General features: G+C 34.2%; 1 protein-coding gene across 5 annotated transcripts in view; it reads left to right on the forward strand.

Annotated features, from left to right (window-relative positions):
- The first annotated feature begins 891 nt into the window (after nt 1-891).
- The window catches only part of LOC123678379 (protein dead ringer), a 183,732-nt gene continuing 165,985 nt past the window's right edge, over nt 892-18,638 (forward strand). For 3 of the 5 annotated variants that reach the window (XM_045615385.1, XM_045615398.1, XM_045615392.1), the window contains exon 1: nt 892-1,207. In XM_045615385.1, the coding sequence (XP_045471341.1) occupies nt 1,154-1,207 (54 nt within the window). In that variant the 5' untranslated portion in view covers nt 892-1,153. The remainder of the gene's footprint in view (nt 1,208-18,638) is intronic. The other 2 variants (XM_045615410.1, XM_045615403.1) reach the window with 2 other exon arrangements.

Here is an 18,638-nt window from a genome sequence, read left to right on the forward strand (position 1 = left end):
CTTTGAAGTAATAGTTTTCAGTTGAAAACGAAACATTATATAAATATTTTAGTTTCAATTGCCAATTCTCATAATATTTTATCGACAAATAGGTATAGTTTTTTAGATGAATTTCGAGAGAGCTCATTGCTTGCATAGTTGGAGGGCCGCCGCCAGGACCGGCAAACCGGACATTTGCCGGGGCGCTAAATTTTAAGAGCGCAAAGTCAGTTGAAAACAATACATAGGTACCTACTTTTTGAAAAAAAAACTTTTTACTTTTTAAGTGAAAAAAGACGATTTCATGTGAAATTGAAAAAATGCCTAAAAGGAATAATAAAGGCCACTTCAAAGAAAATTCAAATAAACAAGGCAAAGCAGAGCGGCGAAATTTTATTTTGCCGGGGCGCCAAATGTCTGGCGGCGACCCTGATAGTTGACAGTACTATTAAACTTGAATATGTAACTTTCCCGTAGAAGTTTTAAGGTTACGTTTGAGGTGTACCTAAATGCCAGATAACAAAAGCATCTCGAACACATCTAACCTTCACCAATGTTACGCAACAATTTATCAACCAATTTTTATGAATTGGCAAGACAACCGAACAATGAGAACGTCAGTTGTCAACATCCGAGCTCCCGAAAGCTCCGTTAAGCCCACTTCACACTGGCGCGAAACTCGCTAACTCTCACATAAAATCGCACAAGCTTTTTTATTGTTACAATCAACATTGTATATCCCATTGGATAATTCAAAGAGGGAAACATATCATTAAATAAAGCTAGCTGGTGAAATCCCTCCCACCTCTTTATAAGCTCCTCCTGACTCCGCTATTGGCGGGTTTCCCGAAGGTAGGGGGTTCCCGAGACCGTGCGCTGGCAACGTTCGCAGGACGATCTGTACTGTTTGTAGACCGCGAACGGATGTGTGTAGCGCTACGAATTTGTTTATATGAATGACCTAACCTGAAAATTTGTGTACAAACATTGAATTATACCGGATTTCGGTGTGTTGATTCGTTCGAGCTTTTGTAACGTCGATAGTCTGTGCGTAACGTTTGGACGTGTTCGAAACTGACTAATAAGTGACCGTAGAGTGCCGCTTGCATTCTGCAAATTTAAGCCTTTTTTCAAAATTCGTCAGAAGAACAGGGAACCCGTGCAAGTGTCAGTTATGGACATGGATCAGCAGGAACGTGAAAGCGAAATCGGCGAAGAGAGCCCAATGGTAAGCTACAATTTTTTCATAGAAAAAATACAATTATAATAAATAAGTGACATGACATAATAAATCAACAAACCAAAAAATTAATAGTGGAATCATTTAATTTCTTTTAACAAAACATAAAATATTATGAATCAACAAATTTAACGAGAAATACTGAATATTTATCCTCAAATATATAGGATCATTTATCATCAGTGGCGTAACTAGAGTTGATTTTTGGGGAGGGTTACCCCAATTCAAAGAAACAAATTCTTTCAATTTTTTATAATGAAATTTTTTTTCAAATTGTTACTTAAAATTTGTTCTTATTTTTCTAACCAATGCGGATTATGTCCCCAACAACCCCTCTCTCGTTACGCCTATGTTTATCATCGTTGATATTTGTTAATTCATCAATTTTATATTTTTGTTCTGTGTGATTTTTTACATAGTAAGTATAGATACTTAATCAGGAGTTTAATTTGTAAAATTTTCGAATGAACCCTTTTACTTGTAATATCGATAATATACATATAGATGAAATTTAACATATTATGAAGGTTAATGGTCAAGAAATGGTTTTTGACACAATCTTTACTTGATAAATAACTTAGGCACAAACAATTGAGAGCACGTACCTATAGATACCTATGTATATTTTCCTGCTAGGAAATTTGTTTTCCAATATACATGTTACGTTATCTTTTAAAATTTTATGTGATCTAGTGTAGGTATAATAACACAACATTTGAAGCTCGAATAATCTAATATCGGCTGAAAAATTTTTTTTTAATATGGAAGACTACATATAAATAAAATATAATAATAAATGTTGCTTTATTGACGTTAAAAAATCTACATGTATATCCTATCTATAACAGAGAACTTGGCCTAAACATATAAGTGTGCAACTTTCTTCTGATATAATACCTATTAGGCACATTAGGTAACTCAATATTATACTCTTCTACATATGAACATTAGAAAGGTATACCTACCTATAGTAAGTACAATTTGGGAATTCATAAATTGTTAAGAGTTTCAACGGTGAAATTCAAATATGAAAACATGGACAAATTTAGTGCATTCTTGAAAAATTTAAAGAATTATTTCCATATTATAAATATATAGGTACTACGGAATTAATTTTCTTTGATATTATTCTCGTAATATTCATGAACCATCATAGATTGAAAATTTTTAATGTATATAAATTAATACGCAAAATACATTATACAAACCTAGTTTTGAAGAATTTTTAGAAGAATAATAATAAAAATAAATTATTCGCCGATAAATGATTAATATACTTATTTATCTACCTTAAATTATTAAAACGGTAGGTAGGTATAAAAATTATCTATTCACCAGAATTTAAATTCAAACTTATATTGTTAAGCCATTTATTAATTCTTTCTGTCTGTTTTTATTTAGATTTAATCTTAAAATAATTGCTGAATTTATGCTAAGAATGAAGCTGTCACTCACATCTGTGAAATATCGATAATATATTAAGTTATACATGACTACCAATCTTCGAATTAAATCAAAACTTTAGACAATAATTACAAACATCCAATTAAAACAAATATCAGTTCATAGATTGTTAAGAACCTCCCCCAGAGAAACATAAGTACATTATTGCCCAGTTAATAATAGTATAAACAAATAAAAGAGCACTAACGTGAAGTCAGAATTTACTGCACTCTTGAAAACTACTAAATGATCTCCAAGGGCGCAATCGGTGAATGAATGACGAGCGCTCAAAAGCTCCTTCACGCTGACTTTAAGTCAGTGCTTTCGTCAATTTTCTTTTGATAGGTATTTATTTTTCTTGAATATTTTATGATTCTTATGATGCTATCACAACGAAATTTTATAACATCAGGATTTGAAATTGTTATTCTTTAGATGAATACAAATTTTCAACTAGGGACTAGGTCAGGTGTGTTGTTACCGAAATAGGTATTTTTTTTTATATTTTTCTTGAATTTTCTATCGTTCTGATGAAGCGATGAGTGCTTATTTTTAATACGCATTCAAAATTTTAACGCAATCGGATGTTTTTTAACAACGATCAGATCAAAATTTCCACAAAGCTTTATATTGCTATTTCACAACAAAACTCGAAATTTCAATTCTTGTGGGTAATTGGTAATTCTTTGTCGATATTGAGGACGGATTCGTCATTATGTACTCATCAGCTATAATCGAACTTTATCGTTTGGGACCATTCGCGGTCAAAATTCGAAAATTGTAATAAAATGTTTCAATTTCTGAATATAAGGGAAAATTATATCGAGTTTATAATCGCGCAGAAGGACATTTTTGAAATTGACAACCAATTTAGGGAAACAGGAGCTCTAAAAGAATAATAACCAACATACCTATTCGATACGAAAAGTTCTGTTATAAACATCAAAAGGTGTTGTTAGGGTGCCTTCACCTTCTTGACATTCAATTGTAGTCAATTCGACAATTTCTGGGTATAGATATCGATGTAGCAAGCATTCATAAAGCAATTATCTCAAATTATTTTTGACATCGACGTATTCAAATGCATTTCCAATCAATTTTATATAGAAATGCAAAAATTTCTTTCTTTAATTTGACCGACTTAATCGATTTAAAGGTGTCCACACACTTCAATATTTATGTATGTAGAATAAAGTAAATCCGTCGCGATTTTGACCCGAACATTTTTTAAAGCTTTTTATCAACCGTAACACTGTCAATGAGCGCTTTTCCTGTCATCTAACACCTTATAATTAACAGCTTTCTTTGCCATTTACGCCAATCTGACTAACGGCGCGCACCGTGTATATTAGAATACAATGATTCAACAAAAAAGGTTGTGTTTTTGACGGTCTTCTTCCTAGAATAGCGAAATTGCATCTTTATCTGAACGAGGCGATCTGTTCAAATTATATACGTGATCTCGTGTTTTAGAGCTTTCTGTGTCGTAAACCACAGAACAAAGACAAGTAGCGATTTCCTTAAAGAGAATGTATGCAAATCTCGGATTTTGCCATTTTTAAGGTGGCTTAATAACTTCAATTACAACATAATAGATACTCGTTTTGTTATAGCGTAATTAATGATGTGCAGATATTTGCATGTTCTGCTAGCGGATAATGCTGGTTTTCTAAGTGAAGACTTCTACTTTGATTCGATTGAATGATTTAATTATTTCGCATTTCGCAGCCCTTGTTAATTAACGACATAATGGCAAAATATTTACATATAACGTGAATAATCTACTATTTTTCACATCACTAACTTGTCCTTACAGCTCCAAGTTTACTACCAATTTGACTTTTGCCGTCCGAGAAGGTGCTTCACGACGAACCAAAAGTGTTATAGTTTTGCAAACTGCGACTGTGAATTTTTCTCCATTTTTGTAGTTAATTTTAACAATTTCAATGCGTTGTTAAGCCTGGTGTATTCCATTTTTAGTAATGGCATAGATTTCACTTGTCAAATGTCAAAAGATGACATCTTCAAAAGTGTCAGCTGTCCAGATAGCGAGCTATTGAAAATGAAACATCTTATTGGAAAACCTTTTATAACAGGAAGACGTTTTTAAAAATTTTCCATTAAATGAAACAACCATAAATGTCCAGGTGACGTTTTCTATATTTCCCGCTAACAAAAAAATGTTTGAGAGAGCCCTCATTTTCATCACCTGAACACATTTGCACATATTAATTTTTTTATTGTATTGTACATACCTAATACGGGTTGTCATCATAGGTGGGTATACCTATATAATGATTATTCATTAGAGTGATTAATGAGTGTCCTAACAAACATGCATACTACGACAAAATTGGTTCTCGTATTTACTATATCCCATCACAAACATATTTTTAGTGTTCACCTTATGTGTCGTTGCTTACTACAGTTCATCTTCAGCAATACAATATGGCATTGGTAACTAAGTACCTACCTATTTTGAGCAAATTCATATCCGAAGAAGAGTGAACAACTAAAAGAGATTTATCAAATTACAGACGTAAGAAAAATATTTGGGTGATAGGTTTCAGGAATTATTCAAATGCGTTATATATTTGATATTACACAAGTTTGTTTTGTTATGTAGACCAGCTGGCCAGGTTTTTGATGTTAGTTGAATCTTATTTTGAATGAACGTATACCTATTGCCCTATATATTTTCCATTGCAAGTTTAACATGCCAATTCATTAATCTTCTGATTAACCTACGTTTTCGTGACCTTAAATATACTTATTTTGATTGAAAATATTGCCCCATATATTTTCTGTTGCCAGTTGGACATGTCAATTCATAAATTCCCGATATAACTACTTTTGTTTGGTGTTGAATATTCTTATTTTGAATGAACGTATTGCCCCATATATTTTCTGTTTCAAGTTGGATATGTCAATTGATAAACTTCCGATTCACCTATGTTCGTTTGCTGTTAAATATTCTAATTTTAAATGATTCTATTGCCCTATATATTTTCTTTTGCAAATTGAACATAATTCATTTACTGATCCCGACTTACCTAGGTATATTTGTTCGACTTGGAATATTTCTATTTTGAAGGAACGTATTGCCCCATATATTTTCTGTTGCTAGTTGGGACATGTCAATTCATAAACTTCCAAGTTACCTAGGTAGAGCTGGCAATTATCCTTTGCGTTGAATTTGACAAATGACAGCAAACATTTGCAAGAATCAACCTTCGGAAAACAGGCCGTTATAGTTCCTTATTGCGTCATAAAATTGTCATCCAATTGTCAATTGCAATTTCAAATTGAATTTCTAAAATCGGCCTCCTTTGAAAAAAAATTCAATTTATTGCTGACCAGCAAATCCTCAATTATTGTACTTCAGGTAAGCCGAATTCGTAAATCTTCAATTGTATCCTCAATAGATGCTCAATCCATCCTTTTTCCGAGTGAAATCCATGCAGATGCTGTTTGGATTTGCAGGTAGATACGTGATTTTAAGAAAGTTTTACCGATTTGAGGCCAATGAACTTTGATGGACCAGGTATTGAGACAGCATTTATAGAGGGTGGTCTTTGATTGTTATACTGGGCAGGTTTTTGGTGCCGGCAGAACTGTTAGAATGATGAATTGTCTGGATACTTCGCAAAGGGTGGATTTAACAGCTACCTGCATGTAAGAAAGGGCAGTTAAAGAGGTTTGATTTAGATAGGAGCAAGAATTATCTGATGATATGGAATATTGTGATGTATACTTCTGGAAATATAATCAGTGGCGACGCTAGAGGGCAGCCAAGGGGACCCTGTTCTGGTCCCCTTATTCTTGAAAGCTGGCGTCTTCACTGAATAGGTATAGTATAGATCGAAGATTTTCAGGGTAGGATTGTTAGCCAAAATTGGAAAATTTGGGGCTTTGTAGTCGTTCTTCAGAGTTTTCTTGGTAGATAGAAGAAATCTCTGAAGATCCTCATTGCAGAAGTAAGCGAAACGTCAGTTTCGGTAAGTCACCGCTAAAAAGTAAAAAGGCATGGAATTTCCCAATTCTATCGGAAATCTCGAAATTTGTCAAGATTATTTCTGAATTTTTCCATTCTTATTGCTGTAACTCGTGATATATTTTGTTGAAGGAAATTTTAATTAATTAATTATATTTTTCTTTTAATCTACCATGAAATTTGTCGTTCAAATGTAACATAACAGTTTCAAGTTTCGTGAAAAATTTACGGATCAGAACTACAGAATATTCATGAATTTGGTAAAAGAAAATTATAGAAAATGGAGGAGTTGAGAGTTCGGGTGTGAATATAAATTAAAAATTTCAATTTCAAGTTAATCATAAAATAAGAATTGTAGGAAATTCAAGAAGAATATTGCTAAATATATACCTACCCAATATTTTCATAATATATGACAAAATATTCTATCGATGATTAAAAACTAAGGAAAATGTATTCAAGTTTTCTGTTTTGTAATCAATAGTTTTTTCTCGATTGGAAGAATATTGAGTTGGAAATTTTTAATTAATTGAATTGTTAATGTTGCTAAGGCTTGTGATCAATGAAGTTGGTAGATATTTTGGCTGTGTGTCTGAGTATTATGATAATTAAAGAGTGGTGCCTACTGAAGATGGCTGTTTAGCCGAAAACGATTTACCGAAATAATCTTAATAAAAACTTGAATTGCAGATAGTTTCTCTTTCATTATTGGATGATAAAGTTGATGAAATGTCAACGAAAATGTCAAACTAGTACTTAGGTACCTACTAAGGAAATATTTTTTTCAAGATTAATTGGTTTTCAGTAATTATTTCATCGGGTTTTCGAGCTAGGTTTATCAAAATCTACAGCAATCGATTTTTATACAGCATCCATCAACGGCTGGATGGGTTTTTTATTCAAACTTTGAACAGTAGGTACATTTTTGTCAGAAGTAATAAAACTAAATGAACATATAAGAAAAAGACCTTGAAAATCGATAACACTAGGCAACGTTGTAACCTGCAGACCATGTACTTCCTGATGATGCATATCTTAGCTTCAACCATCTTTCTGATTTATAACAAAGGAATGATGCTTTTTCCTGGATATCAAAATCTGACAGTTTCAGCGTATGGTGCAACAAGCTAAGCGAGGAATGTCCACTGATTAGATTTTTTCCAAGATAAGTAATTCTTGTTATTCAATTTCGGCATTTTCGGTGTTCTCCTTTTCTTCAATAAAACGGTCTGGTTTCTTCAAAAGTCGTCATTCTGATCTTTTTCTAAGAGTGAGAGAGAGTGAGAGACACATCAGTATTTCTTGACATTTTAGCTAAACCATATGTTTGATTTGTTATTTTCAATAGTTAATTTGCAATCGATCAAGAAAAAACAATGCACCTCCTGAGATCTTGTTCACAGTTCAGTTTATGGAATGTATATAGATAATCTAAAAAATCTAAAAATTGAATTATGAGAGATATTTGCATAAACTTAGGAACAAAAATCGGCTGTACCTATAGAATACGATACCTAAATTTCAAAGACCAAAATCAAAGAAACAAAACAAAAAATCATTTCTTGGAAACTTATTCGCATATTATCAAAATATATAGGCTGCTTCAGAATTCAGTATAAAGATTTCAGAAGCGTTTTTTCAGGTCAAAATGAAACTTTTTTTCCATAAACAGATGTCCGCAAAAGCTTCGTTATCTACCGAACTATAGAGATCACTGGAGTTCAATGATTTTTTTAGTTTTTTCTTCATAGTTCTTTCAGTTTTAGAGATACTTAATTATCAATATATTATCAATCAGGCTGATTCAAAATTTAGTATCAATACTCATTCCCTTTACTTCTCATGAGTAGGCTCTTACTATTTTATTCATATTGAGGGATATAACCTCGTCCTTAATTGGATCATAAATTCCCCATAATCTCAAGAAGGACACTCAAACCGTCTTCCTATCCATTCTCGCACCAGTAAAGACGTCATCGCTCAATTCCAGGGGTACTTCACCCCTCATCGTTCTTCAATCACAGACACTAAATGAACATATCAGTCATCTTATTAAACGCCAATAATCCATCAATTTCCGAGAACATCGAACCATCTGCCCTTTCGCATAACGTTGTTCGATGGTCCTAAGGCCCGTTTCACACGACCCTCGGAGTCGCCAGACCTGGAAAGGTCTCAGCGACGGCGCCGTTCGTAGGGATCGCTTGGCCACGGTTCAAAGAAGTGCCGCTTGCGGATATGCGCTTTGATATCGCATTATTATGATCGCGGTCTCTCCGATTTGCTGCCGCCCGCTCTGATTGGAGCGGAGAAAGGATCGAACCACGCCTCGACCACTGAGCTGTCTCCGTTGGAAAGCTTTCGTATTAAGCTGGATCAAGGTAGGCTTCGATTGAAAATCGCAATTTGCCGTGGCTTAATCCGACAAATTGGAATATTGGAATCTGTATTCCTTAATCGCTACATATCTATGGTCGTCTTCGGAATCCAGTTCGAGATATGACGTCGGGTTTAATCATAGAGTAATAAATATGGATAGAGGGAGTACGCAGTTTTTACATGTACCAACATGGTTAGATTACGTTGTCGGATTGTGATATATTTTCGAAATCACAATTTTACTATATCATTATGAATGTATATTATATTGAATGAAATATATTTATTTGAGTGATTCCCGATTAAATATGCAAATTTGAATATTTGGAATCCGATATTTTTCCTAATTGTCAAATTTATAGTAAGCTGAATATTTTCTGTATAAACCTGCTGAAATCCAAGATTTGGCAACAATTGCGCGCCTACTGTCAACGGTTGTTTCACGTCGTTTGGCGAGATTGAAGTTCATTTTCTGAATTGAGCATAGACGTAGAATGGAATATGGAATTGATTCGAATATATTGCTTCACAAAAATCAAAGAAGTTCAAAAATTTTGTGACCGTTTCAAAAGTTGCCGATTCTTGTCCACCAAATGTTCATTTATGAGAAATAAAATGATTACTTTCTTATATCTAAATGGTTTTTTGCTCCTCGTTTGATAACTTTCTCAGTTTCAAGCGTGTTCTTGTCGTTTCTGCGTTTCTGAAAATTTAGGATCAGTTGTTGTATTACCTTCTTACAATCAACTTTGATTCACAATCTGAAAATTTGTTTTGCAATAATGCCTTGACGTAAACTTAGTGCGGATAAAGCTAAAAGGGCTAATCACTAATCAGAGAGATGTTGCGAATTTCTTTCAAGTTAGTGAAAGCGTAATTTTCAGACACAAACATCGATATTGAGAAACAGGAAACGTGGTCGAAAGATCAAGAAGTGGACGCCCAGGATCTACCATTCATGCACAAGATGGACAAAGAAATAATTCATATAACTGAGTAAACATTTCGATCTATCGTACCTATTTAAAAATTGTTGAAAAAAATTGGAAACTTTTGAAACAGTCTCAAAATCTCTGAACTTCCTTAACTTTTGTGTACCAGTATAATGTATGTCTATTGAATTGAGTGAAATAATGCTCCCACGACCCTTATGTCAAATTTGATAGTTCCTGTTGGGGACAAAATTTGCTTACTGGAAATTACTAAGCTCCCTCTATCTATGTTTATTACTCTGGTGGCCAGTTGCACCATTTGCCTAAACATTGATTAAAATTTAAACATCGATTAATTTCTGATTTCTCTTAAGAAATCAGAGAGTAATCAATGTTAAAATTTTTAATCAATGTTTAGGCAAATGGTGCAACTGGCCCTTAGAGTTTAATTCACTTGATGAAATGATTCTGTGGTTCTCATGTAAGAATTATATAAACCTTGACTTTCGATCATCATAGAGGTTGAAGTTAATTCCTTATCGATGTGTGCGTTGTTGCCGGATGGCCTAAATTTTCCCTTCAGAACGCCGATTTCTCCTACGCATTCCACCTTTGCGATTTTAACTTCGAAACACAATTTTAATACGATTCTCCGGAATTCTAAAGGGGGTTTTATAGTTGGCTAACCTAGCCAACACATAAATCTCAGTCACAAAGTAGCACCCGGCCTGTGTGATACCACGTGTTCTCAACATGTGCAAAACACATTTTAATCTACAATGTTAGGGTTTCGGACATGATGGCCTAATCTGAATATAGCGCCGTTTGAATTTAGGGGAAATATCAACTCGATTTCGAATCTGGGATTTATTTGTAACGCCATATGGTAGGCTTCTTGATGGCGCATTTGATTTTTGGGTTTGATTTTGATGGAATGTCTCCTGTGTATTTTGTATTCGGTTGGTTTCCATCTTAGGTTTGATATTTTTAATGATGAATTTTTCGGGTTCTTCCAGGAATAAAGATTTTTTTTCACTCTTGAGATATTTTGGTCGTTCTCTGAACACATGTTAGTATTTTTCGGATTTCGAGCCGGATATGGTCTCAAACGATAAGGTTCGACTTAATGTTGACGAATCCGTGGTCAAATTTAAGTATGTCCGTCTGTAAGGTTGGTGAACACGATAATAATTCTCATAGAAGAAAATGTAGAAACCTCAAATTTTCAGGGTAACAGGCCAATTGAAAACTCCCCGGTCTACCATAGTAAAACTTATTTTTTCGGCAAAATTCGATTTTATTATTCAACATAGTTGCCTTCGAGGGCGATAAAGCAGTTGTAGCGATCTTACAACTTTTCGATACCATTTTTGTAGTACGATTTGTCTTTCGCTTCAAAATAGGCCTCAGTTTCGGCGATTACTTCTTCATTGGCGCTAAATTTCTTCCCAGCGAGCATTATTTTGAGGTCTGAGAACAGGAAAAAGTCGCAGGGGTCCAGATCTGGCGAATACGGTGGATGCAGAAGCAATTAGAAGCCCAATTCGTGCAATTTTGCCATTGTTTTCATTGATTTGTAACACGGCGCATTGTCTTGATGAAACAGCACCTTTTTTTCTTCAAAAGGGGCCGTTTTTCAACGATTTCACCCTTTAAACAATCCAATAACGCTATATAATAATCGCTGTTGATGGTCTGGCCTTTTTGAAGGTAATCAAAGAATATTATAGCTTGCACATCCCAGAATACTGATGCCATAACCTTGCCAGCTGACTGTTGTGTTTTTCCTCGCTTTGGATTCGGTTCATCGTGTGCAGTCCACTCAGCTGACTGTCGATTGGACTCCGGAGTGAAATGATGGAGCCATGTTTTATCCATTATCCACTCCCGACTTCACACGAATGATTTCCTCCTTCTTCAATTGAAGATACTTGTTCGATTTTATATACATAATCACTCATGTAGTAACTACCTAAAAATATCGTAAAAAAACACAAATTTCCTCGCTTAAGTTCAACACCTGATGCGAAGAATAACATTCTGTGGGCGAAACAGTTGTGTTTGCATATACCTATAAATACATTCATTTAATTAGCGTCTCTCGATTTGAACTCTGTGATCATTGAGCTAACGGCCACTGAATTCAAGAGATTATCATTCGATAAAAGCATTGTTAATAACGGCAAGATAACTCTTGCAGATGTTCTTATATTTAAATAGAAAAGATCAATATTGTTGGATTCGTTTCTGAAAAGAAAATCAAATGTGCGGGGATACAATTTTGGCAAATCGGTATCTTGAGATGTAATATGTAGAATGTATACAGTTCGAGAATTTAACAGTAGATTCTTGAGGTCAAAAGGAACACTTTTTTCCTTTACCAGTTTTTCCGATTCAGCCTAGATTGAAAGATATAGCCATTTAAAATTTTCATAATGAGCTATGCCACCCCTGGATAACCTTTACACTAAAGTTTTTCCAACCATAAGAAAAATTCGCTTCAGAATAATTCTAACTAACACTATTTTGTAAAAACTTTAGTGATCATGAGTTTTGAGAGTAATCTGAATTCTTCAAAACAGAATGCTAACTCTAATGAAGTATCTTCATATTATCCGAGTTGTTCCAAAACTCAGTAATTTGTGATTAAATTGTTGGAGTTGAGGCGAGCTCATTCAAATAATTTCATTTTCAAACTAAGTTGGCTAGTGTTCATTTATGTGGGTTTTCTTCCAACAGAGTTGCATTTAGCCAAGGTACCTATATTTTGAGAATTTCACATCCTCTTTAATATTCTTAAAAATTTGTTGTTTCCCTATAGAATTGTTGTTTTCTGGATTTCTGAAACATGATCAAAAATAGTCATATCGAAGACCACTCGAGATAAAATTTAAACAGCTTAAATATATTGATTGTAATATTCGATCATGCAATCTTTTCCCAAAATTGCGCAAATATCAGTCGCGCAATTGTCAAACAATAAACTCAGTTTATCATAATTGAAAAAGTTGCTGGCAAAATTTCATCTCAAGTAGTATATTGGAAAATATTTTCCTCCCTACCTACATGACAAAACTCATATGCTCAAACTATCTAACGAATGAGAATAATTCGACCTTCAAACTAGAATTCCAGCAGCACCAACCCCTTTCTCATTGTCCTTTATTAATATATGTTTCCCTCTTCACCCAAGAACCCCATAAAGACAGTTGACAGGCTACTTAATACACTTCCAACCATGGTGGCATCTCACAAATTAACCACAGTTAAACCACAATTGACAGCAATCAACAGACAGAAGTCAGGATTAATTCAATTGTCACAATTAAAACTAAGCGAACTTTGATTGAACGGACTTGTTTTCGAGAATTTGCTGATTTGAAAAATCATGGTTGATCCATTTTGTGGCCATATGTTCGTTTTGATTGAGTTAAAATTGGGTTATACGAGGGACTTAAATTGATTTATCTTATAGTCAATCTTTTCGTTTTGTTATGGGCGTGCTTTGATTATAATTCATGATGGATGTAAGATTTATTGATAATTCAATTTATTATGGATGTTTTGGTGAAATGGTTGATAAAGTTTTGAATGTGAAAAAATTTGAGAACAAAAAATAAGGTGTTCTGATGATATTGTCCTCTTAAAATTCAGCATGAACCTTCGAGTGGTAAAAAGTGAATTTGAATGAAATAAATTTGAAATTTTAAAAGAACACACTAAATTTCAACTCAACTAGATCAGTTTCCATGCAAATATTAAGTTTTTTTTGTTATTGTATCTCTTAATTTTTTATGATTCTGGTGAAGCAATATTTCTCTGTCGCTAACTGAAATAAGTTTCTTTTCGATGTTCTGCTCCAATTTTTTATAGTTCTAGTGATTTCAAGATTTATTCAAAATTTCATGTCTATCGCGTCACCAGAACCAATATACATATTTACAACATCAAACAAAGTTACATTCCAAGTCAAAACAAAGAAATTATTAGATCATTTTTATAATAATGAATTCATCGAGTAAGTAAACTGTACCTATCAATGTATAAAAATTCTTTAAGTTTTCTCAAACTTCTTCCCTGATGAAACTTCAAATCTTTCTGGTAATTTGTTGAAAATTTTCGGACCCAAAAGTCAACATGCTGAGAAAATTTACGTCTATGATATGGAATGAACAGGCTTGTCCTATTTCTAGTGTAGATGAAATGATAAGTACTATTACGTAGTTGGAAATTTACTCAAGTTGTTATGAATAAAGGTGACACACACCAATATATAAATCTCTGGAATGGTAAGTACTCTCAGTTTTCTAAACGCCTCTCTACAGCTCTCAGTTTGCTTGAGATTTTTCCGAATTGCTTTTTTGTGGTAAACCTGTAGATCTCTCACATGTACTGATGTTTCCCATAGAAGAATTCCACAAGAAGCAATTGAATGGAATTTGGCAAAATAATTTATCAATGCTGCCTCTATAGTAAATACTTTACTCTTGTTATGGTATAAATGGCCACTGCCAGTTTTTTCTTCATGGTGGTCTCTATGTGTGATTTCCATGATAGAGTTACTCCCAATAGTTTGATTGTGTTCTCTTTCTTACTCTTTAAAAGTAGTTGTTGTGTTTTGGTCTCATTTACCGAAAGGGAATTGTATCTGAACCAATTTCTAGCTTCCATCAATACTTGTTTTTTCAACTGCTGTAGATACCTTAAATTTGACGCCCTAAGGAAAAACGTAGTGTCATTAGCAAAAAGCAGTGCAATTAAAAAGGAATTAAAATTAAAAAGAGCTTATCTACATATATTGCTAGGTCATTCATAAAAATTGTTAACAATATGGGCCCCAAGATTGACCCCTGAGTAACCCCAAAGTTTACTTTTTTTTATTTGTGGTTTTTTATTCTGCCATTGAACTTGTTGTTGTCTGTTGACAAGGTATGACATTATCAAAAACAATGGTGGTCCATCCAGTCCATTACAAATGAATTACTTAATCAGTAATTCATGACTCATATACTGTCGAATGGTTTTGTTAGATCGCAAGACAAAATCTCAAATACCCATTGTTGATCCATTGCTGAAATAATGTTCCTTTTAATCTCAAGAAGATGCGATCGAGCACAAAAGCTTACTTTCCGTTCCTTCCTTAGAATATAGATAGAAGGAACGGAAAATAATCATTCGTGCTCGATCCCGAATACAAGAGAGATGGAAGTTTAGTGTCACCAATCACAATCGAGCTAGCCGATTGTGTGTGCGAGCCATAGGCGTCGCGTTGTGGAGAATCCTGATTAGATTGTTGAATGCTTCATCAAAAATCCATTTCTCATAACTTCACAATAACTAAATCATTAAACTGAGAAAAACATTGACCCTTTTGAAACACGAAAGAATTTTTATGATTGAATCACATTGTAAACTATTTTTGAGCATCAATTGATAATATCGAAATTAATCAAATTATGCTACGGTACTGCTATAGTGTTCCGTCAGACAAGGAGTCTGTTCTAAGGTTCCTCCTATCTATATTCTAAGGTTCAGTAGGTTATGCCGTTCAATCATGGAAAGATACACATGTTAATAAAGTTAGGAAATCATTGAATTGTTTCATCATAAGAGAATACTGGTTCATGCAGAATTTAATGAAAAAATGGCATAAATATCAATTCGAACAAGGGCTTAAAAGCTTCTGGCTTCACGACAATAATTTTCTCGATTAATTTTTATTTTCATGTATCAACCTAAACAATAAGTTTTAAGTTGGCATAGAATAATTTCCAGAATTCGCACTCTATAACCCACTTGTCAACACCGCACCATATTCTATGACCCGCGTCACAGACTACCTGTCTTTTCTTCTTCTTACCCAACCTTTGCCCCACGCCCAGAATTTTTGATCCGAAGCGTAAATTCACCTCTATCTCCTCGGCCAGCCACCCACAAAAAAAAGGCCGAGAAATTTTATAGCGGCTCCGCTGTTGGAACCGGGGGGGGAATTTCACAAAGGTGATCATAAAACGGAACAATAACCGGCGAAGGCGTGCCGAAGTGGTGCGTAACCAATCATAGACCGCGCCTGACCGCCGTCGTTTTATGACCATTTCGGAATTGAACCACCAAATTTAATTAGAAGTAAAACTGAGCCGTATATACAGGGCCGCCTATATACCTATGCATAATCCCCGAACCGCGGTCGGGCTAAGGATCCCATTTTATAATCGGCGAGCAAAAAAAAAACTGAACGGAATTCTGATCGATTTGGCCTCGGCGGTTTGGACCTTTCGGCCAGCTGAAAAGGTGAAGGGCAAAAACGGTGCTGCGATTTGGGATTTATCAAGCCAAGTAGCTTGACATTGTAACCAACTACTTAACTTGAAAATTGACATACTTGAGCTTGACCTGACTTGATTTTAGATATTTATTGCTTGACTTGATATCAAGCTACTTGTATTACTTGAGCTTGATATGCACGCGTCGCACGGTATATATTTCTGCAATCTTGTGCGCGTTTAGACTAAATAATAGGATTTCTCGAGCGCCGAGAGACTGAAGCATTCGCCAGTGTGACTTATTAGTAGTTTTTTCACATTTCTATGAAATCTATTCGTAGATTTTGGTAGTTTCAGAAATATCTTTTCAAACTTGGCCAAAATGACCAAGGATTTTATATCATCGCCCCATCTTCAGCTCTTGAAACACAATTTTACAGAGCTGCTCTTACAGTTTCAAAAACCCGCAATAGGTTAGGCGACAAATCTATAAGATGTTTCATGTGTCTTAGATCCTGGATGGAAAATTATGAAATCAAACAAAACCAGGAAGTTTCCCAATATCAAGAAACTTTATTTTTTTATTATTTTTTATTTCGTTATGATTAATAGTGATTGTATTTATGTTCAGAAATATCTTTCCAAACTTGGCCAAAATAACCAAGGATTTTTTATCAACGCCACCATCTTCAGCTTCTGTTGAAACACAATTTTCCAGAGCTGCTCTTACAGTTACAAAAACCCGCAATAGGTAAGGTAACAAATCTATAAGATGCCTCATGTGACTTAGGTCTTGGATGGAAAATTATGAAATCAAACGAAGCCTGGAGGTTTCTCAATATTTAGAAACTCTGTTTTTCATTATTTTTCATTTTGTTATGACCAATAGTGGTTTTATTTATGTTTCTATTTCAAAAAAGTTGATATTTTCTGTTCTTTTATACAATAGGTTTAATAAATGAAAGTGCCTTTTTATTGATGATATACAATAAAACTGCTAAAAATCAATGCAACTAGAGTTCTCTAATAGCAGTGCTGAATTAGAGCCCAAAGTGGCAATCCTCATGGTTTGAAAAAATAAAAATGGTAAACACATAACAAATTATTGCAAAAATCAAAATCCATATTCGAACACCAGCGGTATATCGGAAACCAGCAATATTTGTATGTAGCATGCTAGGCAAAATCATAAGATGTATTTTGAGTTCTATATAGAATCTACAAATCAGAGATTGTACATACTTTATAAATCATCCTGTATAAGTATACGAGAGGTGATTACCTATGACGTCATTGTTTTCGGTTGAATTATCCAGATGAGGGGTTCTGACAATACAATGACTTTTTATAATAACTTGAAATTGTTATTTTTTATCTACACGCAAAATCTCAATTCGATCGAATCCATTGTAACGGGAATATTGGGTATAATTTTTTTCAATATTTTCCTTAAATTTCTTCTGGTTCTAATCAAGCTATCAACATGAGATTGCAGGGAGCTTGAAACTGTTATCTTATTCGATCTAAATGTAAAATTTCAATCCCATGGAATTAGTAGTTTTGAAATTATCAGGAAAATAACATTTTCAACGGCCATACTAGTGAACCCCTAGTAGGATTTTGCCCATTAAAGAACTAGACCGCGGCATTCGAAATCAGTATTTAACAGCTTCAAAAGTGATAGCTGCCTAGATAGCAAGATATTCGTAAGTAATATCATAAGGTATCTAATTTTTCTGAAAATATTCGAAAAAACACGTTCCTAAGTAATATTTTAATAAAAATTATGAGTGCTGTTGTGGCAATAAAATTCTGGGACAAGAACATAAGTAAGGAAAATAAGAAAAGGATCTATAACACCATTGTAAGAAATATTATCATATACAGCTCGGAGGTTTGGCGGCTGAAAAAAGAACTGGTAAAATGTTGAAGGCAACTAAAATGGATTTCTGGCAAAGAGCAGCTGGAAAATCTAGGGTGGAAAGGGTTTTCAAATGAGAGAGTGAGAAAGATAATGGACGTCAAACATACAATAGTGAAGGATATCAAAGTTAAACAGCTTATCTGGTTGGGACATGACCAGAGAATGACGGATATAAGTGATGTAATGGAAACCAGGAGGGAGAAGAAGACGTGGAAGACCTGAGAGAAATTGGATGAACGGAATAGATGAGGAAATCAAGGAGAGAAGACTTGAAGACACAGACTGGAAACATAGAAAAGACTGGCGATCAGGCATCAGAAGACGAAGAACACTGTGAAACCGATATTATAACGGGTGTTTTTTTCGAGGTATATAACTATAAGGTGGCATTATTGTTCAAGATGGCGACCGATTAACAGCTGTCAAGTGATTTAGTCTCAGTTTGGTTTGGCAATTCATCATGAATAGGCTCAAGCCTGAACTG

This window comes from Harmonia axyridis, chromosome 1, assembly GCF_914767665.1.
Source record: "Harmonia axyridis chromosome 1, icHarAxyr1.1, whole genome shotgun sequence".
Classification (NCBI taxonomy): Eukaryota; Metazoa; Arthropoda; class Insecta; order Coleoptera; family Coccinellidae; genus Harmonia; species Harmonia axyridis.